The sequence below is a fragment of the Cynocephalus volans genome, chromosome 4 (genome assembly GCF_027409185.1).
Source record: "Cynocephalus volans isolate mCynVol1 chromosome 4, mCynVol1.pri, whole genome shotgun sequence".
Classification (NCBI taxonomy): domain Eukaryota; kingdom Metazoa; phylum Chordata; class Mammalia; order Dermoptera; family Cynocephalidae; genus Cynocephalus; species Cynocephalus volans.
The window spans coordinates 105,529,288-105,552,584 of NC_084463.1; the positions used below are offsets into that span (position 1 = coordinate 105,529,288).

The following is a 23,297-nucleotide window of genomic DNA, read 5'->3' on the forward strand; positions in this document are numbered from 1 at the left end:
CTTCCTGGTACGGTTAAGTGTGAGGCGAGGGCGGGGGCACCTTCACAAGGGGAGTGTATGTGCCGCTTTCAGGCAGATGGGGGAAGGCAGAAAGCACATTCTGTGTCTGCATTTTCTCAATTGCCTTCAGCTTAAAATATCTTTATGACAGAGCGGTATGGTTGGGGTGGCATACTCTGAATCTGTCACCGTGGGGATGTTATAGCAAAATATCATAAGCTGGACAGCTTATAAACAACACACATTCATTATCTCACAGCTCTGGAGGCTGAGTTGTACAAGATCAAGGCACCAGCAGATTCAGTGTCTGGTGAGGTTTCACTTTATGATTCCTAGATGACACCTTCTACCTGTGTCCTCATGTAGTAAAAGAAATGGGATTTCTCTTTGGCTTCTTTTATAAGGACACTAAACTCATTCATGATAATCACCTTCCAAAGGCGCCACCTCCGAATATCATCACATTTAGGATTAGTTTTCAACATATGTGTTTTGGGCGGACACAAACATTTAGACTACAGCAGAATCCCTTCAGTGGCTTTACTGTTTTAATTTGACAGATGCTTCAAAAGAATTGCGATTGAAAGAACAGTATGAAGAAAAATCTGGAACAGTTCCTTCCCCATTCCATTTTCATTTTTCCAAACCTCACAACCTTCAATCCCTATATTACTTTATATTTTAAAAGCCATGGGACAACAATTAAAAGGGTTCAGATAAAGACCTTTTTTTTTTTTTTTTTGAACTTCCATACATCACAGACTACTGATGATTACCTTTTTTCTTTCCTTATACTAATTTCATTAGTGAGAAGTTTTTTGTTTTTTTTTAAACACCTATTTGCACATCTATGTTCACATCAATTGTGATTACAATTAAAACACCCTAGGGTATAAGTTCCATTTTAGCAAACTTTTGGTAACTGCTTTTACCATCCCACACATTCTTTCTTTTGGTCTTCCAGCCCTCAGTCTGAAAGCCTTGAAGGACCTGAAGCAAACAGAAACCCTCACAAATCTGAATTAGGAAATTATTGCAAGTAAAGAGCAAGAAAGGAGGTGACCCTTGTCATCATCCCGGACCTCCTGACAGTGCCCGTGAGCACCAACTATGTACATAGCATCTGCAGATGCTGCATCTTCAGAGTCTCAGAAAAATAGAAGTGAGAGTCAGCCAAGAAAAAAGTCAAACCTATTCCCCTTTGCACTATTCTTTGGGTCAACTTCCAACCTAGAAAACTCAAGCCCATTCTCCATCTGGCTATCCTAGCTAAAAACCTCTGGGCACTGGAGCTGGCTCCTATAGAAAGTTTTACAAGAATTGTCAGGAAACATTGTCAAAGTTTGGAAATAGGAGAAAGAGATTACCCGGCTGCCTTGCAGTGGAATGTTGAGCATTGTATAACAAACCCTCCAAGTGTTATCTGGTTCTATAAGGGTGTGATCCTTTGATTATCCTTGATTAACTAGGGTCCTGGCTTTTACAATCCTGTGGATTATAAAAATTTTAACAATGAAAAGGTTTTCTGTAAGCATTGCAAATGATTTCCATCATTGGTAAATGCAAATTAATTTTGTCCAGTAGAGAATAAAAATTTCTTGTCAAGTGCAGCCTCCCCTGAAATATCCAACAATCTGTTTATAAGACAAAGCAGAGTTTAATCTTAACACAGTGGAAGAGACAGTCTTCAAAGGAAGAGGGCAAAGTTGACATATTAATGAGAATTTAGAATCTTGTTTAAGATGAGTCTTATAACTTAGGGACTTGATTAGAATTAGATAAAGATAACAGTTTAAGATTGATGGAAACAGCCAAATAAGGATTTTGAGATAAGGATGCTTAAAAATCTTGGAGAGTAAACTATTGTTTTATGTTATCTGTTGGACAGTTTAGCAATTGATGCTCATTTAAATGTATTTCTGGGTTGAATAATAAACTCACTTGAAACTTTTATCTTCTTGGTTAAGAGCTTTCTAAAATAGCAAAATCATTTTGACAGTGGAAGACTAAGGTTTTGTTACTATAGACAGTAAGCTGTGTAGCAAGTAGAATGTTTTAGATCTCATTCCTTAAGTCATTTTCTTATTTGAATTGATTTTAACATCTTGCTGGTTTAATTAATCAAATAAAATGTTGACATGTATTTATTTTATATCTGTATGAGTGCTGTGATTTTACCTTGGTTTTAAACTCTTTATAAGAGAGAGGAGATGAGAGCAGTCTTAGAGGGCGGGAAAGAGAATGGAATAAGTAGCATTAAAGACTTCCCTGAGGTTAGTGATTGTAAATTTAAAGTGAAAAGAGAAATGTGTGCATGTCTGTATGTGTGTCTCCAACATGACCTGGATGAAAAGAGATATATTTAAAAATCAAATTTAAACAGGGTTGACATTTTGCTAGGAAAGTACAATGAAGATGGAGAATGACAAAGCACTTGAATGAACATGGCAAAGAGTGATTATCATAGTGAAATTTACAATGTGAATATGGGGGTAATGTAGCTATAGAGGGCAGGGGCAAGGTGGTAGGAACCAGTGTGTTATAGGTCCTGGTGGGATCAGAAAATATTGGAGTGATTTCACTAAAGAGAGAGAGTTTAAATAATGAAAGCAATGGATGGAGAATGGAATACTTGAAATTGTGGTCATGAATAGGTTATTATTGTTAATAGTGTGTGCAACATGACCATGAAAGTAAGAGACTGAGGAACAATGGAAGACAAGTTCATCTTAAAAGAAGTTGTGAAAAACTATCCAGACATTTATATGGAACAATAAAAGACCACGCATAGCCAAAGCAATGCTGAGCAAAAAAAATAAAGCTGGAGGCATAACACTACCTGACTTTAAGCTATACTACAAAGCTATAATAACCAAAACAGTATGGTACTGGCATAAAAACAGACACACTGACCAATGGAATAGAATAGAGAATCCAGAAATCAACCCACACACTTACTGTCAGCTGATCTTTGACAAAGGCACCAAGCCTATTCAGTGGCCAAGGGACTGCCTCTTCAGCAAATGGTGCTGGGATAACTGGATATCCATATGCAGGAGAATGAAACTAGATCCATACCTCTCGCCGTATACTAAAATCAACTCAAAATGGATTAAGGATTTAAATATACACACTGAAACAATAAAACTTCTTAAAGAAAACATAGGAGAAACACTTCAGGAAATAGGACTGGGCACAGACTTCATGAATACGACCCCAAAAGCACGGGCAACCAAAGGAAAAATAAACAAATGGGATTATATCAAACTAAAAAGCTTCTGCACAGCAAAAGAAACAATTAAAAGAGTTAAAAGACAACCCACAGAGTGGGAGAAAATATTTGCAAAATATATATCTGACAAAGGATTAATATCCAGAATATATAAGGAACTCAAACAACTGTACAAGAAGAAAACAAGCAACCCAATTAAAAAATGGGCAAAAGAGCTAAATAGGCATTTCTCTAAGGAAGATATACAAATGGCCAACAGACATATGAAAAAATGCTCAACATCACTCAGCATCCAGGAAATGCAAATCAAAACCACATTGAGATACCATCTAACCCCAGTTAGGATGGCTAAAATCCAAAAGACTATGAACGATAAATGCTGGCGAGGCTGCGGAGAAAAAGGAACTCTCATACATTGTTGGTGGGACTGCAAAATGGTGCAGCCTCTATGGAAAATGGTATGGAGGTTCCTCAAACAATTGCAGATAGATCTACCATACGACCCAGCTATCCCACTGTTGGGAATATACCCAGAGGAATGGAAATCATCAAGTCGAAGGTATACCTGTTCCCCAATGTTTATCACAGCACTCTTTACAATAGCCAAGAGCTGGAACCAGCCCAAATGCCCATCATCGGATGAGTGGATACGGAAAATGTGGTACATCTACACAATGGAATACTACTCAGCTATAAAAACGAATGAAATACTGCCATTTGCAACAACATGGATGGACCTTGAGAGAATTATATTAAGTGAAAAAAGTCAGGCACAGAAAGAGAAATACCACATGTTCTCACTTATTGGTGGGAGCTAAAAATTAATATATAAATTCACACACACACACACACACACAAACCGGGGGGGGGGGAAGAAGATATAACAACCACAATTATTTGAAGTTGATACGACAAGCAAACAGAAAGGACATTGTTGGGGGGGAGGGGGGGAGGGAGAAGGGAGGGAGGTTTTGGTGATGGGGAGCAATAATCAGCCACAATGTATATCGACAAAATAAAATTAAAAAAAAAAAAAAAGAAAGTAATTAAAAAAAAAAAAAGAAGTTGTGAAAAGAACTGAAGTTCAGAATAAGCAAGGAGCATCTATGTCAGAATTGAAATCATCAAGAATCATGATAAAGAAATTATGGAGAATGAGAATATGAGCCAGGAGTAGAAGGTTCTGATCAAAGAAGGGTGAGAGTTGTGGTATAATAAACTGAAACAAGGATGTGGGGTGTTTATGTTTTGTTTTAAGAGAAGGGAGGAAATCAGCAGTAAGATGCAGGGAGAACAACTAACCCCAAATCCAGGCCAAGAGACATAAAAAGTGTCAGAGAGAATAAAAAAATGTCTTCTGGAAATCCAAGTGTCAGTCAGATCAAGAAAGTAAATGGGATGTTCCAAGAAGAATTTGGTGCTTAGAGAATTTCACTGATGGCTGACTATGAGTTCCAGACTGTCCAGTAAAGGAATTAAAAAGTTGGAAAGGGGTGACATGTGCAATCAAAAACAGGAATATACAGAGCCTTGTAGATGAGGGTCTGAGTGATGATCTAGAATCTTGAGCTTCTTGCATCTGACATAACAGGGATAATATGCATAATTGCATTATTCCTGATGGTCTCAAAGCAGTAAGTGGTGGTGAATATTATCAGGAAGAAGGTGTGGGCGGTCAGTCCAGGAGAATTTACTGCTGTCTGCTCCCATGTGGAGGGGAGCACTGATCTTCTCTGGAGCAAGGGAGCACTCTTTTGATTCCTGGAGCATCACCCCAATATTCATTCCTTTTCCCTTTTGCATAAGATGGTCTCATCTGTTCTCCACGTAGTAAAGATCTCCCCAGGCTCTTTGCTGCCTTACGTACACAATGGTAGGACTCTAGGACTTCTTAAAGTGCTTACAGAAATATTTACATTCTTAAAACAATAATCTATTGGCTCTGTATTATGGGTATGAGTAAGCTGTAAAACCAAAATTAATCGATGTTGTGCTTCAATTCAACTCTCCTACTTAATTATTTTTAATAGGTGAGATGTGGGCATATTTTGTTTTATTTTGTTTTGTTTTGTTTGTTTTCTTTTAAGTCATGGGGAAAAGCAAATACCACAGAAGGTAAAATCTCAACATCACCATGTACTAGCCTCTGGTAATATCAACTCCCTTATTACCTGCAGTTAAAAATCCTGGCACAATTCTTCCTTGCTTGAAACACAGGTTTCCTCCACTTTCCACCACTCCAGGATTGGTATCGCAGTATTCCTGAACAAATCACAGACTGGAAATGACAGGATGCTTTTTAGAATTTGGCCCTCTCAGCAGGCTTTTCTGGCTCCTCCCATCCCTTCCAGACACTTCTGCATCCCAAGCTTTCCCCTTCTCCCCTCCCCCACCTTCAGGAGCTTTCCTTACCCTGCCAGATCACATATGCAGGTAGAGGTCAGTGAAGCCAAGCGACCTTCACATTCCCTACAGAGCATTCCTGGTCCTCTGCTACACGTAAGCACTTGGCTGTTGTTGGGTTCAGAAATGTAAGGAATTTTGCCAGCTTAAAGTGTGACCCAAGGTTGGGGAGACAGCACAGACAGCACTTGGGGCCATGAAGTGTCAGTGTAAAGAAGAGTGTCCAGTAGACCCTGATGCAGGAAGCTACATGAAATGAGAGAGGCAGCCCTGAAGCGTTGGACAAAGAGATTGAGCCATCAGGAGAGGGTAGATTGAGAGCCCACATTTCCCCTTTGCTTTCTGCTCCAAAAGGTAAGGCAGTTTGTTTCTTTCTTTTTCTTTTTCTTTTTTTTTTTTAATAAAAACTTTATCAAAATACAATTCACATAGTTTACAATTTGCCTTTTTTAAGTATGCAATTCCATGTTTTTAAATTATATTCACAGCCTGTGCCACCATCACCATAATCCATTTTAAAACATTGTCATTATTCCCATATATCCGTCCCCTACCCCTGAAAAAAATGACATCCTCTTAGCAATCACTCCTTCATTTTGTTTTTCCCATGCTACCTCTCAGCCCTAGGCAACCACCCAATTCACTAATCCACAAATCTTTGTAGATTGGCTTCCTATCCTACTCTCCATTTTCATATACACTGAGTAATGTAATATTTGATGTTGTGTGTCTGACTTCTTTCACTTAGCATAACATTATCAAGGTTCATCCATGTTGTAGCATGTATCAGTACTTCATTCCTTTTTATGGCTGAATAACATGTAATTGTATGAATATACCACATTTTATTTATTCATTCGTTAGTTGATGAACATTTGGATTGTTTCTACTTTTTGGCTGTTATGAATAAGGGTGCTATAAACATTTATGTACAAGTTTTTCTGTGGAATTATGTTTTTGTTTCTCTTGGAGTGGAATTGCTGAGTCATTGGTAACTGTGTTTATCCTTTTGAGGAACTGCCAGGCTGTTTTCCAAAGTGACTATACCATATTACAATTGCACTAGCAGTGTAGGACGGTCCCAATTTCTCCATATCCTCACCAAAACTTCGTAGTATCTGTCTTTTTGATTCTGGCCATCTCAGTTGGTGAGTATGAAGTGGTATCTCATTATGGTTTTGATTTGGATTTCCCTAATGGCGAATGATGGTAAGCCCAGTTTCTTTCCAGGTCCCATCTGGTCCTCATATAAATTCTTGAGAAATCCATTTTAATTATTAATCATTTTAATTACTAGTCATAACACAAAACACTTTTACGTTTATATTTTCACAAGAGAAAAAAGAAACTTTAACCATGTAGTGTATTGTTTGCATCGTATAGCTATGAAGAAGTGGAGATAGAGGATACTCAATAAGTTGTTCAAAATTATATATTAAGTTAATAGTAAATCTAGGACTAGGTCTAAAATCTGACTCCAAGTTCCAGCTTTTTTGCTGCTTTACCTCAAAGGAAAACTATTGTAGATGTAAGGAATAATTTACAATCATGTGAGGTAAAAGCAGTTCATGGCAGGCGGTGAGTGTGATGAGCAGATATGTATTAAAAATCACACTAATAGTTAAATTTTCTCAATCATATGATTATTAATATATTAGCTAAATGATATCATAAGTACAATCTCAAGAATGAGGGAAAGTCTCTTCGAGGAGGTGACAAATGAGAAATCCAAGGGATGATTAGGACTTTCCTAGGTAAAGGAGAGATGGAATGGTGTGCATCAAGACTTGTGATGGGAAAAACTCAGTTCTGTGTTCTGAAGGGGTGATGGTGTCTGGAGCATGGGGAGCTAGTGAGAGGGTGGTGTGAGACAGACTACATCAAAGACAGACCATGTGGTACCTTATAAATCATAATAGTTTTTGCTTTCAACTTGAGAATGACAAACCATTGAAAGTTCTGAAAGAAGTGATGATTTCAGGTTTGCATTGTGAAAAACTAATTCAGATTTCAGTCAAGGAAATTTGGAAAAGATTCAAAGAGAGGAAATTTAGAAACCAAGGGGTCACTTTGGAAGTACGTGCAGTGGTACAAGGGGGGCAAGGGCCAGTGGTGGGTTGTATTCATTGACAGCAGTGTAGCTAAAGATCTGCATGGATTTCATATGGTTGAACATTGATAAGATAGAACTCTGCAATGGAGTGCACATGAGTTAAGAGATAAAAGGAGATACCTTTAGGATGACTCCTGGTCTAAGCACTAAATGTGAAAAAAAAAAAGAAAAATAGTAATAATAATAATAGACAATTTTTTTTTAAACATTGAAGGATTTCAATGGCTAAAAGGAGATGGACAAATTAACAAACAATTATAAATTATGGTAAGCTTTAAGATAGAAGAGAGAATACACTGGGAGCATGGTTGGGGGCACTTATCCCAACTTCCTGGTTTTGATGATGCTTTCTGGGGAGATATGTCTTACAGATTCATGAAACATGTATAAGAATTAAGCAAAGAAAGACAGTATGGAGAATATAATAAACAGATGCTTAAAGGCATGAACAGCTTGAATGTACAAGAAGCCTAAGTTATTGTAGAAAGTTTGGACTATTTTGGTGATTTTTACTACATATCTTCCCATAGTACACCCCTTGTTATTCACTGATTTTACACCATATTATTGCAAATTCTTCCCAACATTTATAACAGTTTTCCTTTGAGGTAAAGCAATAAAAAAGCTGGAGCTTGGAGTCAGATTTTAGGTTTAGTCATAGACTTATCATTAGCATAATTTTGAACAACTTATTGAATATCCTCGATCTCCATTTCATCATAGTTATACAATGCCAACAATACACTACATGGTTAAAGTTTCTTTTTCTTTTGTGAAAATATATATATAAAGGTGTTTTGTGTTATGACTAATAATCAAAATGATTATCTAAAATTATTTTAAAATATCTTTTAAAGCTGTTTGCTTCGTGCTAAGGTTTAAATGTCTGTGTACCTCCAAAATTTATATGTTGAAATCCTAACCCCCTTGGCAATGGGGCCTCTGGAATTAGGTTCTGAGAGCAGAGCCCTCCTGAATGGGATTAGTGCCCTTATAAAGAGGCCCTGCGGAGTGCGTGTGCCCTTTTCACCTGTGAGTACACAGGGAGAAAGCAACAAACAAGTCCTCACCAGACACCAAATCTGCCAGCCTCCAGAGCTGTGAGAAATAAATTTCTGTTGTTTATAAGCTTTGCAGTTCATGGTATTTTGTTATATCAGTCTTCATGGACTAAGAAACTGTCTCCCTGAGAAGTTAAATATAAGAAAAAAGGAAAAAAAATTTTTCCCCTGGGGATGTTTTTTAGAGTCTGATTCTAGGAGAACTCTGCTATTTGGGGGTCTAAATGAGAGTAGCAAGCCAAGATTAATAGTCTAATTGTTCATACAAGAAGCAAAAAAAAAAAAAACCTTAATTTACAGTGTCCATGAAAACAAGGAAGGTCACCGACAGTAGTACCTCACTTGGTAAGGGACTCAGTTCATCCTACATCAAAAAGATGGCATGATATCAGCAGTGTGCTTGGGTAACTGCAAGAGCGGCAAAGAAATTTTCTTTACTTTTTCCAGTTTCTTGCCTCCATCTCATGTCTCTTTCATTATTCTTTCCTTGGTCCATACTTCTTTTAGACAGCCTGTACCCCTCCTTTTATGCATCTTTTCCAAAACCTCTTCATTTTTCCACTCCTCAGTTACCTTTAGGTGAGCGCCCCAAGCATAATAATTAGATATTTGAAGCCTCATCTACAGTGCTGAAAACCCTGCATGGGGAGATGGCCTATTTTACCTGAGAAGGTACTAAAGAGAGTTCTGTAGAAGGAATGTAGAAAGGAAATATAACCTTTTGTGGGGAGGATGAGAAGGCCCGTTGCTTAGAGTGAAAGAGATCCTGAGAGCATTGTAGATATGACGTGGTCCCCATGAAAGAAGCTGCCTGCTATGGGTTAAATGTGTCCCCCAAAGGTTCATGATTGGATACAATCTTCATTATAACAGCGTTAAGAGGGTAGAAGATCCAATTATGGTAACTGAAAGGTGGGGCCCTTTAAGAGAGGATTAGATTAAGAGGACTATTCACTCATGAAAGGATTGATCCATTGATGATTTAACAGGTGGTAATGGGCTTGGTTGTCATAATATTAAAAGGAGAGCAAATGAGGAGGTCAGCTCTCTCTTGCGCAGCCCATCTGCTGTGTGACACTGCATTGCTATGGAAAGTCATCATCCCCAAGAAGGTCCTCACCAGATGTGTTTTCTCTACGTTGGACTTCCCAGCCCCCAAAATTACAAGAAATAATTTCTATTTCTTTATAAACCACACAGTTTCAGGTATTCTGTTATAAGCAATAGAAATGGATTAATACATTGCCCAGGTAAGTCTTAAGTTGGAGAAAATAAGAGCAGGAAGTTGTTCCTAATGGGAACACTGCATACTCCCTAGCACTCTGTTCACTTTCCCAACCCAGTCACATCTTATAATATCTTCATTTTGTCTTATTATTCACACATAAGGATAAGCCTTTCCTCCCAATCTTACCATTTAAAATGACAAAAGGGACTAGGTCAGACACATCCTCAAATTCTGGATGTATAAAGAATTCTACCAAGGTTGAAACTTTCCAGGGCTCTCTGAGCAAAGCGTGCACCTATAGGATCATAGAGGTGTGTCATGGTCAGGACAGCAATGGGACAAATGGGTAAGATTTAATCTGCATGAGCTTTTCTTCCCATCATCATAGGCACAGTGGTGTTAATGCTGGGTCCTTTACGCTCTGGGGGAAAAGGTGAGCATTGTTTCTAAGATTTTATATGAAAAGAATCTAATCCTAACCTCACCTTATTCAAACTATCCTTAAATATATATAAGCAATGGAACTAAAATCTTGAATAAACACAGACATATATGTTCTCTGCAGTAAAAGCTCCAAGCAGTTTTGGGGCAGTTGACGATAAAACAGGGAATAGCCAGGAAGTTAAAGGACAACAAGATACAGAAGAAGGTAGTTGTGGAACCCAATTCTGTCTGATCACAGGGTATATAAGAGAGGAAGTTAATATGCTGAATGTTCTAAAGGCCAATGCTATGAAAATGCTCTTTTGTGATGGTATTTGGAGCTTGCACCAGAATGAAAATTAACCCACTGCTTTCTTCACTAAAAAAAAAAAAAAAGTTGATTTACATTCAAGTGCAAAGCTCCTTAATTCATTATATACATGTAACGGTTTGTTGACCAGCAGCTTGGTCATCAAATCATGCTTTGAGAAGCCCTGCCTTATCCTGACCATCCTCACTATTCCCCTTCTCTCTCTTTATGGACAACGATATGGGTGCAAGAACGGAAGCTCCCAGCACAACCAGCAATTTGAAGAAGAACATAGGAAGAAACCTTGGCTCATGGTGGTCCCAGCTTTCTAGATTCTTGTCCCTATATTAAGATGTCACATTTAGAGTGCATTTGGACCCCTGGGTAGGGGATAGGAAGGATACAGTAGACCCTGACCAAGGACTCCCACTTGGTACTCAGACTTGAAAGGGGAACATAATATGGAGAAGTAGTTGTACTCAGGACTTGCTGGCACAGGAGCCAACACTCACACGGTCATTCCGGAAATTATCCCCATCCTCCCATCCTTAAGCTGAACTCCACCTTAGGGATGCAAAGGTGGCCGGGAAGGAAGTTTTGGAGACATGTGGGTAGAGTGAGAGGACAAGAAACTGGAAAGGAGAGCAGATTACAGAGGAGGGTCTCCTCCCCTCACTCCTCCTCCACTGTGGACCTGACCATCTCCCCCAGGGCATGACTCCCATCCTCCCAACAGAGCAGGGCAGCCTCTCTCTCTGTTTTTCCCTACAGAATGAGGCGGAAACTGAAACAGCAGGTTCATTCAGAGTTTTAGCCAGCCAGACACTGTTTGGACAGAAAGGTTCTAGAGGAGGCAGCTGTAGGAGAAGGAGAAGAGTCTGAGAAGTCTGCACAAGGCTGAAGCCCAACCAGCCCAACAGGGCCAGTAGCTAGATGCACTGACCTCACAGCTAGAGGTGTCAGGGATCAGCACAGGTGCTGCTGCAGGTCCCATAAATCACATCCTATGCGGAGGATGAAGAGACTTTCCAGGCCCTGCAGAATACATTGCAGAGCTGACAGGGTTAAAGCCCCTGGAAATCAAAAGCTAAATGCTGAACATTAGTCTTGTTTTTATTGCTTTAACAAAGGATTCAATAAATATGTTCCTTTAGAAACACACATCCAGAATACTGTGATGTCCTACAGACCATTGTTCAGTTTCACACAGCAGGGAGGCCTTCCTTGGGCCACCACTGCAGTCTCATCAGTCTCCAGCAAATGCTTAGGCCTTGGTCCCAAGTGCTGTGTGTGAAGTGTGTAAAACCAGGATGAAAACATGAAGTAGAGAAACCGAGTTCTAAATGGTTGTGTGTGAAGTAGGGAAAAGGAGCTCAGAGAAGACCAATGAAACTTCAGGTGAACATCCATTGAAATAAGAAGATGAAGGATGAGGGGATAGCTTTAACAGAACACAAAAGCAGTATTGTGGAACAGGCTGGTCCTCTTGAGAAATTAGTCTAACTTCTATATTCAAATGTTTGTTCTTGAATTTGTTTTCACATTCTTGCTCCCAAATCTTATACTTTCTATACACAAATATATTTTGACTCTCGATTCTCATGACATGCTCTCATTAGTTCCTCATTATATTAGTCCATTTTGTGTTGCTATAACAGAATACCTGAGACTGGGTAATTTATAAAGAACAGAGGTTTATTTGGCATACAATTCTGGGACAGCTGCATCTGGTATGGGCCTCAGGCTGCTTCTACTCATGGTGGAAAGTGACAGGCAGCCAGTGGGTTCAGATCACATGGTGAGAGGAAGTGAGAGAGAGAGAGAAAGAGAAGGTGCCAGCGTCTTTTAAACAACCAGCTCTCATGGGAACTAGTAGAGCAAGAACTCACTCATTACTCCCCCCACCTAGGGAGAGCATTAATCCATCCATGAGGGATCTACCCCATGACTCAAACTGTCATACTGGGGATAAGGTTTCCATGAGTTCTGGGAGAAGAATGCATCCAAACTCCATCACTCATTAGGCTTCCTTTATGCTATTGAGAAAAGCCATGTATTTGAAGTTTGGTGGCCCTCCAACAAATATCAACACCACTCACAGATGGATAGGTCTTCTAACCTAAAGATCACATCATGCCACCCTCCTTGCTTTCAGTGTTTCCTGTAATCTGTGTAAACCATTTAATTAGTTCAAATGTCTTGATGAACATGAGGCCCATCATGGTCAGTTCTATTTTGCTCTAAGGCCTCATTATTTTCCACTCATTCAAACATTCTGAAATCCAAGTCTGCAGCTGGGCAGCTCTGACCTGGTGAAGGGGGAAGACACTCCTATTTCCCACCAACACTCTGTAAACTCCCCTCTCTGAACCAGTTCCTCTCTTCTAATCACTGCTCCACAACTCTACCTCTTCGTACTTCTCTTTACTCATGTCCCCCACAGTTTCTCTCTGCTCTCTGACATCTCCTCGCCCTCAAATGTCCTCAGCACTTTCCATATATCTGGAACGTGCTCCTCAGGGTTCCGCTCTGTGAAAACATCTGGCTGCATATTTAGTTCTCTGTGCAGCAGGGATTTTACAGATAAAAAACTGAGGCAAAAGAAAGGTTCAGTAACTTGCCCCAAATCATATACATGGTAGTTAAGTGAGCTAGAGTTTAAACCTGGGCAAAACTGACTACAAAGTCTGTAGTCTTCAATACTGTGCTACACTATATATAATTTAGTATGTGTCTATTGAAAACGAAGCAAAGAAGGAAGGAAGGAAGGAAGGAAGGAAGGAAGGAAGGAAGGAAGGAAGGAAGGAAGGAAGGAAGGAAGGAAGGAAGGAAGGAAGGGAAGAAAAGAAGTGATGGAGGGAGAAAAGAAGGAAGTGGTACTGAAGGAGAGACTCTGGGGAAGGCGGATGGCCAGCCTCAACTCAACCTGTCCTCTTCCCAGGTTCTTGACTCTGCCACAGGAAAGAATTCAACAGCGGAGTCACAGTAGAAAGTGAAAACAGGTTTAATGTAACAAATAAGAGATACAAATTCCATAGAGAGAGTTTGGCCTAGTTCCGAGACTGAGCAGGTTTAATGCAAAAGTAAGAAATACACATTCACAAAGTGTAGGCTAGCTCTAGAGTGAACAGCAGCCTGATAATGGCAAGTTTGATACAAAAAGAAAGGAATATACACTCCACATGCAGAGTACAGGATAACTCCAGAGAGAGTGAGTAGTCAATCACTCTGCCTTCTGCTGGAATTCCACTTTTAGAGTTATGCTGATACATATTCATGCTATCTAACGAATATTCAACTAAGGGGGCAGTTCCCTGTTATGTAACATAGTCTGGTACATGCTGAGCTGGTCTCCTTTTAGAGCATGTTCATTGGTTAAATCTTGTCACATGCAGCAGATGTATTCAAGAATATTTTGTGTTCTTTAACATCTCTAGGTGAAGGTCATTCAAAGATAAACTCTGCTTCACTGAGCATGCTACACTATAAGGATTATATAACTCCTCTGCACTAAGCATGCCCAGGCACTGGATTTGCATAAGTCAGCCTCCTGAGGTCTCAAGTTCCCAGTGTTGGTGCCAAAAATAGGTCCAACAGGCAACAGTAACTCTTCTCTAGAGGAGGGCCTAGATTAAGGACTTGAGACCTTGGGGAGTGGCTTGAAACCCACAGGTGTGTCTTGTGACCAGAATCCACGGAAATTGAGCCCCTCGTCTGAGAAGGAAGGAAGGGAAGAAAGAAAAACATATGTTAATTGGGTCTACCTAGGATAATTAGAAGCATGTGAAAACAAAATTGGTGGCATGTTACTATAATATCTCTCAGCCTGTGGAACAACTATTTTTCATTAAAATCTGTTTCTAGGGCTGGCTGGTTACGTTGGTTAGAGTGCCGTGTTATAACACCAAGATCAAATGTTCGGATGCCCCATACTGGCCAGCCACCAAAAAAAAAAAAAAAAAAAGGAAGAAGGAAAATAAATTGATTTCTATTAGGTTTTCCTAAAGTTCCTTCTCTAATCAGATGTTAAAAACTGATTCTATCAGAGAATTTAGTTATTTCTATCCTGAATGCTTAAGCATAAACTATCCTAAGCCCTGAGTCTTAATCTCCACCTTGTAACATCTATTATGCTGTTTTGTTTTGTTTTCTTCTCTGTTCCATCAGCTTCCAAAGGGCGGTAATAATGAGAGTAGGGTTTTTAATAAGAGGAGAAAAACCAGGTATCATTCAATATTGCTTTCAAACAGGGAAGAGTTAGTTGTACTAAAAAAAATATGTACAGTATGTTAGAGTTTTACTCCCAGAGTCTATCTCCAGAGTTTGTGTTTTTAATCACTATACAGCTATAACAATGTTCTCTGTGCCCCCTTTTTCATAGTCCTGCTTGCTTTTCCTGAAACCTCTTTACCTGTCCCATGTTAACATCCAGTTCCTGCTATTAAAATATCTCGACTGTTTGCCTTGTGCTCTAAGTAATAACTTTGGTATATATTGTTTAATATATTGAATGTTGTTACAATAGAAGGCTGGATCCTTTGATACCACCCTGAGTCTAGAATGGTAAGTGCTCAGAGTACTCAGGGACTTGAGACTGTCAGCATATCTTGTGCCCCATAATGTTCAAATCTGTCCTGCTAGATGCCCCACATCACCCCACCAAGCCTCTTAATCCCTTTTAATGCTAATAATATTTTATTGTATTGGATACACAACTTGTTTTTTAAATTTATTCAACACTTGGACATTTGGGTTGATTCTTTTTTTTTAATACCTATGAGTGAAACTGCTATGAACATATTTGTGCACAAGTCTTTGTATGGACATATGCTTTCATTTCTTTTGGGTAGATTCCTAGGAGTGGATTTGCTGGGTTGTATGGTAAATTTATGTCTAACTTTGTAAGATCCCTTAAATTATTACCAAATACATTCATTTCTTTTCAATATCCTGAATGCCCAGTCTCCCAGTTCAAGCTAAGAAATTGGTTACAGAGAAAATAAAAACTGCCTTGGTTAGCAAACAAAAATAATAATAATAAAAAACTGCACATTGAGAAACATCCTCTTTTTAACTGAGACTCCTTGCCTCAGACATAAAGCCTGCTGCTGACAAGACTGTGAGGCCGGTAAGTTACTTCCCGTTATAGTAGCCCTTAGAAAAGGAACTGACAAAGGATTCTGCATTGGGCTTCATCATGCATCAAACACTTCTAACCCTCTGTGTGCAAATCACGCCATATTATATTTCAGGAGACTTAAAAGTGTGCCAGTGGCAGGTTGGTGTCTACACTGGGCCACTTGGTGGGCCCAGGGGAATCTCAGGGCATAAGCAGGATTCAACCTGCAAACTCATCCATGGGCAATGTGGAGGCAGCCATACCTAAATCCCTTGTGTTGGGAAGTGATCCAAAGTACACCTTGCGTGGCTTCTTAACTCTGCAGATATGAGGTACTTACTGGAATAGTGACACATGTATTCACTTCTTGTTTTGAGATTCCAATGACCTTTTATTTGCTTGAGGACTGTTCAGGGCAAACTCTTAATAGTTAGCCCGATTCTCTCCATGTTGCCTGACCTTCTGTCCTTACTTCTATCTAAACACCCCAGTTTCTCCTTCATATTCCCTCCCCAAACCCACCTTCTAAGACCAGGTGACACTCATCTAGTCAGTCTCCTTAGGCAGGAAGTTTGGCATTCTATTTCTTCTCAGAGTTGTGTCATTGAAACCCTATAGTTACTGTTCCTAGAGTCTGTAAGCTTTGCATGTATGCAGAAGGACTTAAAAATAAAGATTTATGGTCTCTCATTAATATAGGTTAAAATTACAGACAGACACACACAGGTATATATACATTTATATATACGTAATCATAAACTGATAAATTTTAATGATCTTTTTGAAAAACATGCCAAGTGGTCTTTTATTCATTTGTGTAACTGCAGATATTTTTATTTATTTAGACATAATATATTAATACGGAGTATAGGTGTATTATCAGTATTTCAAGTTCTGATATGAGGTTGGAAGGCTAAAGTAAACCTAAGACAATTTGCAATCTGGACTTCAGGTGTTCTCAAAGGCCTCAGAATTTGCTGTCCATCAGGAGAGAAGAACAGCTTTTTACTTCCGCTTTCAAAAAATACCTTAGTGTCCCTTACCGCCTGATGGGGCCCTGGTGACCACACCTACGGAGTCTGCAGGATCTCACGCTGTGCGGGACACATAGGCCCCTCAGCAGCACCGCCTCCTGCCCTGGCTCCACCCCGTTCCCCCTGGGTCTTTGGCTTTGGTGGTGGAGGAGGCGGCAGCCGCAACTTTTTGGCTCTGATGCAGGCCACAGATTCCAGGTTAGTGAACAAACCCACTTTCTGGCCAGTCACCGCTGTCCCCACTAGAACAGAGAGTTTGACCCGCCCTACAGGCTGGAGTGGGGTTTCACGGGTGGAAGAATGAAGGAGACCTCTGCGGTTTTGAGTTGACTCAAGTTTGAGAAAGCAGCACAGAAGAGGCGCCTCTGCAACTGCGAATAGGCTGAGTAAAGGGCAGTGAGAGTTGCAGCCTGATTCTGGAAGCGAAAGGAGCAGCGGCAGCTCTGCAAGCCCTCGTGGATGCGGAGGTGGCCCCCTCCCCCACCGCCAGCCCTGCCGCGGCAGGAAGTGAGCGGCGTTCATCCCACCCCGGGGCCGACTCCTCCCCGGCGGAGTCGAGAGATGAACCGGCCACACGGGGCCTCACTCGCGGGGTCTGTCCAAAGGCCAGCGGCTGGCCCAGGAGAGAGCTCTGCCGTTTTCGGAACGAAGCAGAGCCGTGCGAGGTTGAATTTGGATGAGAGACCGATGTGAGAAGTGAGCACCTTCTTTACCTCAGAATTAGTTTGACTCCTTGGGTTGCTCCGAAGGACCTTGACCACCTGGAGCTCCCATGTGGAGCTGCTCTTCCTTGATGCGCCCGTCTTTATCTTTTAATTTTATCTTTCTTTTCCTCCTCACTTGAAGTGAGCTCTCAGAGGTGAGGGACACATTTAATCAATCAATCATCAGGTGAGACAGAAATGGGTAGTTAAAAGCATGGGTGCTGCAGCCAGACCGCATGTGTTCAAATCCTGTCTCCAACACAGACACTGGCTGTGCGCCCTGGGCCTGTTAACGCTTCCTCTTTGAGCTTCAGTTTCTAATAAAGCGGGCAGAGTGACGTGTATATCCTAGAGTTTCGGCGAGGATTGAAGCAGGGGTTTAGACTCATAGGAGAATGCCTGACTTATGGTAAATACTCAAATTATTAAGTTATTATTATTATTGAGATTTCATGCCTACCTTTAAAAATGCACAATCGAAACAATTTTTGAAAAATGTACTATGCAGTAAAATGTTAAAATGCATTACGATGAATATGACTGTTAAACCTAAACAAGTCAAAATGCGAGTTTTTAAAATTAGGAATTACAAGTGGAATAACACATGCAGAAAAAAAAGAATTTTATATTTTAGACTTAAAAAAACTCAATGGATTATTTAACACTCAGGGAGAAGAAAACCTGTGCAGAGCAATATTTTAAGAATCTGTAAAATTATTCAATTGTAAGTTTCTGAAATTCAGGGAGTAGAGATTATTGAAGCCAGGTTTTAAAAAATATCTGAAACTGATTATGTTCCAATTTGAATATTAATCAAGTGATATCTGTTAAATAATCAATCCCAGATAGTAGGTTATAGTGGGAGATAACCCTACACAAAGGTCAAAAACAATGTTATTCCCAAAGCCCAAGAGGCAGTTAGCATCTATTTCACTCCACTTTCATTAGGGCTCTCAGCTGGGGAGCAGCCCTGTCCTTCTTGTTCCTAACTCTCATTCTGAGTTCCAGCCTGGACCAGTCCCAGTCGCCCCTGCTCAGTCACTGATTTTTATTCTGAAAGCCATTTTGATATCTATGTGAGCTTCCGTTCTAATAGATGCTTCAGATCTAAATATCGTCCATTCTCTGGCCCTCCCTCCCTTCCCCCTTCCTAGATGTTTTGCACCCTAAATTGTATCCACCTGGAAAAGAAGGGCCTTTATCTGAGGCAGTACTTCTGAAGCCTTAATGTGCATACGAATCACCAGGAGATCTTATTAAAGTGCAGATTCTGAATCAGTCAGGATGAAACAGATTTTACATAAAGAGCTTTAGTGGATGCCAGGACTGCTTATTATCAGACCACAGTGACCTACTTTTTCAGGCATCTGTCTGTGATTTAACTGTTCCCACCTGGTCATGAATTTAGCCTCTTTCATCTGCTAATTTGATCCATAGAGCCTCGGGACCTCAGGCTCTCCAGGTCTGCACTCCTCACACAGCCATTTTTCAGCCTATCCACACTGGTCTTGAGTCATAGCCTCAGTTGGAGGCTCCCACTTCCTTGGCTGCTGCAGGCAGTCAAGGCCTTGCTGGTGTGTGGGCAATGGTCACTCAAACCTATATTAATTGTGTGCTTATCTCCTTCACAGTTCCTTTCTTTTCCCCCGCCTCTAATTTATGCCCTTGGACAATAGACATCAACTCTTTCATCCTCTTTTCTGTTCAGGACTCTTTTTCTGTCTTGAATGTTTAAAGTAGCACATTAGATGGGAAAAAAATATATAGACATATAATGAAATAGAAATAGAATATGGTCATATATGTAATATTACATTTTCTAGTGTCCTCATTAAAAAATAAGAAACAGAAGAAATTAATTTGAATACATTTTATTTAACCCAATACATGCACAATATTATTGATTGGGACACAAAATCAACATAAAAATTATTGAGATAATTTAGATTTCTTTTTTTACTAAATCTTCAAAATCTGATGTGTATTTTATACTTAAAACGTCTCATTTCTGATTAGCCACACTTCAAGTGCTCAATAGCCACATGTGGTCACCATATTTGACAACAGTTCTAATTTATGCTTAGAAGATCAGAAGCCAAACATTCACTTTTTATCATCGCATTTCTTTTTTTTTGTCAACTATATTGGGGTGTAATTTATATCTAGTAAGTTGTAAATTGTAAGCATACAATTTTGTGAGTTTTGACATATGTGTAGTTGTGTAACTTACTGCCAGCACAATCATGGAATCTAAAGGCCATTTCTATCACCCTTCAAATGTCCTTGTACTCCTTTGCAGTTAATCTCCTTCTCACACACCTGGACCCTGGCTTCCACAGATGTGCTTTCAAATATTATAGCTTTGCCTTTTCTAGGATTTCATATCAATGGAATTATACAGTAACTTATGTTTCATGCTTTTTTTTTTTTTTTAACCTTGTATTAATGCTTTGAGATTTATCTTGTGTCTATCAGCAGTTTCATTTAATTGTTTGGTAATATGTCATTGTATGGATATGCCACAGTTTGTCCATTTACCATTTTCCAGTTTGGGGCTATTACTACATTGCATTTATGAGGCAGAAACTCTCCGTCAAGAGAATTGTGTATACCAAGTATGGTTTTGCCTGAAGAGAGAGAGAGAGAGAGAGTGTGTGTGTGTAAATGATGGAGAAGACCTTCAGTTAAAATAAGTATAATACCATCACAATTATTTCTTACCAGCTTACCAGTAACAATTTCTTAAGATAGCACATGTATTTCCACATTCTAATGCCAACATCAAGTCCAATTATAAGGTCAGCAGTAAGTTATAATTTTAAGTCCATTATAAAGTTAATTGCTCATTTCTAGGTTAGGTGCAGTGCTAGGCGCTGAGATAGGCAGAGTGATGGCAAAAAGGTGAAAAAGCTCATGAGAAAGGTTTGATCATCTGTGGAGGGCAAGAAGGTTCTAGCTTTTGGACCTGTGTGTTGGGCACTGTGCTAGCTGCTGATGGTGCAACTGTGGACAAAAATGGTCCTTGATCTCGTGGAGCTTACATTCTAATTGGAGTAGTCAGGCAGTTTTTTATATATATATATATATATATATATATATATATATATATATATATATATATATATATATATATATCATACATATGTGTGTGTGTGTTTGTGTGTGTATAGTGATGATAAGGAGAAAAATAAAGTAAGTATGTAGGGAGTGATTATATGGTGGCCATTCTTTAGTACAAAAGAGAGCAGCCCCTTCTGGAAAGGGAACCTGTAAGAAGTGAGTCCTGCAGACATCAGGGTGAGGGGTCACTCTTGCAACAAGAAGAGCAAATGCCAAAATCCTGAGACAGCAATGTGTTTTGGTGGGCTGAGAAAAGTTCGGACATGATGGCTTACACAAGGCTTCTCCAGAGCCTCTGTTTGTTTTTCCATCCAAAAGGAAATCATAATCATAATTATTGGTCTAAAAAGGGTAGAAATCGGTGTATCAGATGGGCTGGAGTAAAGAAAATGTTAGAAATTAAAATGAAAAGTTCTTGTTACCCCGGTGTCTGATCTCTTTTAAACAGGACAGAATAGGGCAGTCAGCATCCCCTATTTTCTCTCAATTCCTACACTTGACCCTTTTTTCTTGGCTTGTCTATCTAGGATTATGCAAGGAGGAAGCACCACAGAAGTCAGGTCTGGGCAGTCAGGAGCCAGGAGAGAAGCTGTAATGACTTCAGCAGTACTGGTGGACCTACGAGATGAGGTAACCTGCCCCATCTGCCTGGAGCTCCTGACAGAACCCCTGAGCATAGACTGTGGCCACAGCTTCTGCCAAGCCTGCATCACAGAGAACAGCGAGGAGTCAGTGATTGGCCAAGAAGGGGAAAGCAGCTGTCCTGTGTGCCAGACCAGCTACCAGCCTGAGAATCTGCGGCCTAATCGGCATCTGGCCAACATAGTAGAAAGGCTCAGAGAGGTGGTGTTGGGCCCAGGGAAGCAGCTGAAGGTGATTCTCTGTGCACACCATGGAGAGAAACTCCAGCTCTTCTGTAAGGAGGATGGGAAGCTCATTTGCTGGCTCTGCGAGCGGTCTCAGGAGCACCGTGGTCACCACACGTTCCTCATGGAGGAGGTTGCCCAGGAGTACCAGGTGGGGATCCAGGATGGAGGAGGAATGGGACTCTTGTCAGGAGATTTTAACTTTTCATCGTGCTCTGATTTAATTTCTTCATAGTCCATTTACCTAGAGGACGAACCTAGATAATGCCCTCCTGATCCAGAGTAGAGACTCTATGTCTTATGAATAGGACACAGAGAGACTTGGCTGATTTAGTGTGGGGGATACATTGATAATGAGAGTAGATGAATTAAAGTGCTGTGTGGTCAGGTTCTTTCCCCAGAAGAGAATCAGCCTATTCTTGTTGGTTTTCATTTTCTCTGTGTAACAGATGCTTTGACCTTCTCAGTGTTTCATCCCAGGACAGGACAGGCTGCTTCTGAGGTCAGCATAATCTCTGCCCTAGTCATTCCATGTCTAGGTATGGAGACCATATAAAGCTTGACCCTGCTTCATCTGATGTGTTTCTTCCAGGAGAAGTTCCAAGAGTCTCTGAAGAAGCTGAGGAAAGAACAGCAGGAAGCTGAGAAGCTGAAAACTGTTATCAGAGAGAAGAGGGCATCCTGGAAGGCACAGGCAACCCCCAAGGGTGCTGGGGGGCCATGGGTGCCAAGGGAAAAGAAGGCCTGGTCCTGCCTGTCCCCTGACATTATAGCTAGAAGAACTCTCCCTTGCCTAGTCCTCTGCTGCATCCCTTCCAAACAGGGAAGGGGTGGGGGTGGTATGTAACTTATCAAAAGTGAACCCAGGTTTTTGGAGACAGTCACATAGAGGAACCACGGCCAGGGGTATTCCCTAATTTATAATTCTGGATCTTGTTCTACAGTTTCCATCTCTTTGGCTTACTGGGAAAGACAGATTAGGCACAGGCCAATAATTCCTATCTTAATACTCAAAATTGGGAGGAGAGGCTGATACAGAGGCATGAGAGACCAGGGAGGCTGCCTGGAATCTAAACCTCACCCAGGAATCACAGTCTGTATCTAGAAGGCCTGGATAAGGCAGCCTGGGGCTAATGGTTTTGGAAGAACAGGTTCTGCAGGCCTGCACCTGCAGGCATTTACCCTCTTCTCCTGGTGAGGCCTGGCCCAGGAAATCAGTCCTGAGCCTCACTCCCCTGCCCCATGTAAAGGTGACCCTCAGCCCAACAGACTAGAAGCCTCTTTTTCTCTTCCCTGTTCCCCAAGAATCAGATGGCACCTGAGAGACACAGGATCCAGACAGAGTTTAATCAGCTACGAAGCATCCTGGACAAAGAGGAGCAACGGGAGCTGAAAAAGCTGGAGGAGGAAGAGAAGAAGGGGCTGAGTATTATAGAGGAGGCTGAGGAGGAGCTGGTCCACCAGAGCCAGTCATTGACAGAGATCATCTCAGATTTGGAGCATAGATGTCAGGGGTCAACAATGGAGCTGCTGCAGGTAAGACTTGTGAAGGAGCCTGAATCTGAGAGTCAAGGAAAACTAACTTTTCTTCCTTTCTGGGACATGCAGTTAACATCCTGATGGAAACAAACAAACAAAAAATTCGTTTGGCCCTGTAGTACCTCTTCCTGATTAAACTGCACCA

At 40.5% G+C, this 23,297-nt stretch overlaps 1 protein-coding gene across 1 annotated transcript in view; it reads left to right on the plus strand.

Annotated features, from left to right (window-relative positions):
• The first annotated feature begins 21,326 nt into the window (after positions 1-21,326).
• Positions 21,327-23,297, plus strand: part of TRIM22 (tripartite motif containing 22) — a 172,700-nt gene continuing 170,729 nt past the window's right edge. Inside the window, exons 1-3 of the mRNA XM_063092842.1 lie at positions 21,327-21,764; positions 22,206-22,301; positions 22,919-23,149. Coding sequence (XP_062948912.1) covers positions 21,342-21,764; positions 22,206-22,301; positions 22,919-23,149 — 750 coding nt within the window. The 5' untranslated portion in view covers positions 21,327-21,341. The remainder of the gene's footprint in view (positions 21,765-22,205; positions 22,302-22,918; positions 23,150-23,297) is intronic.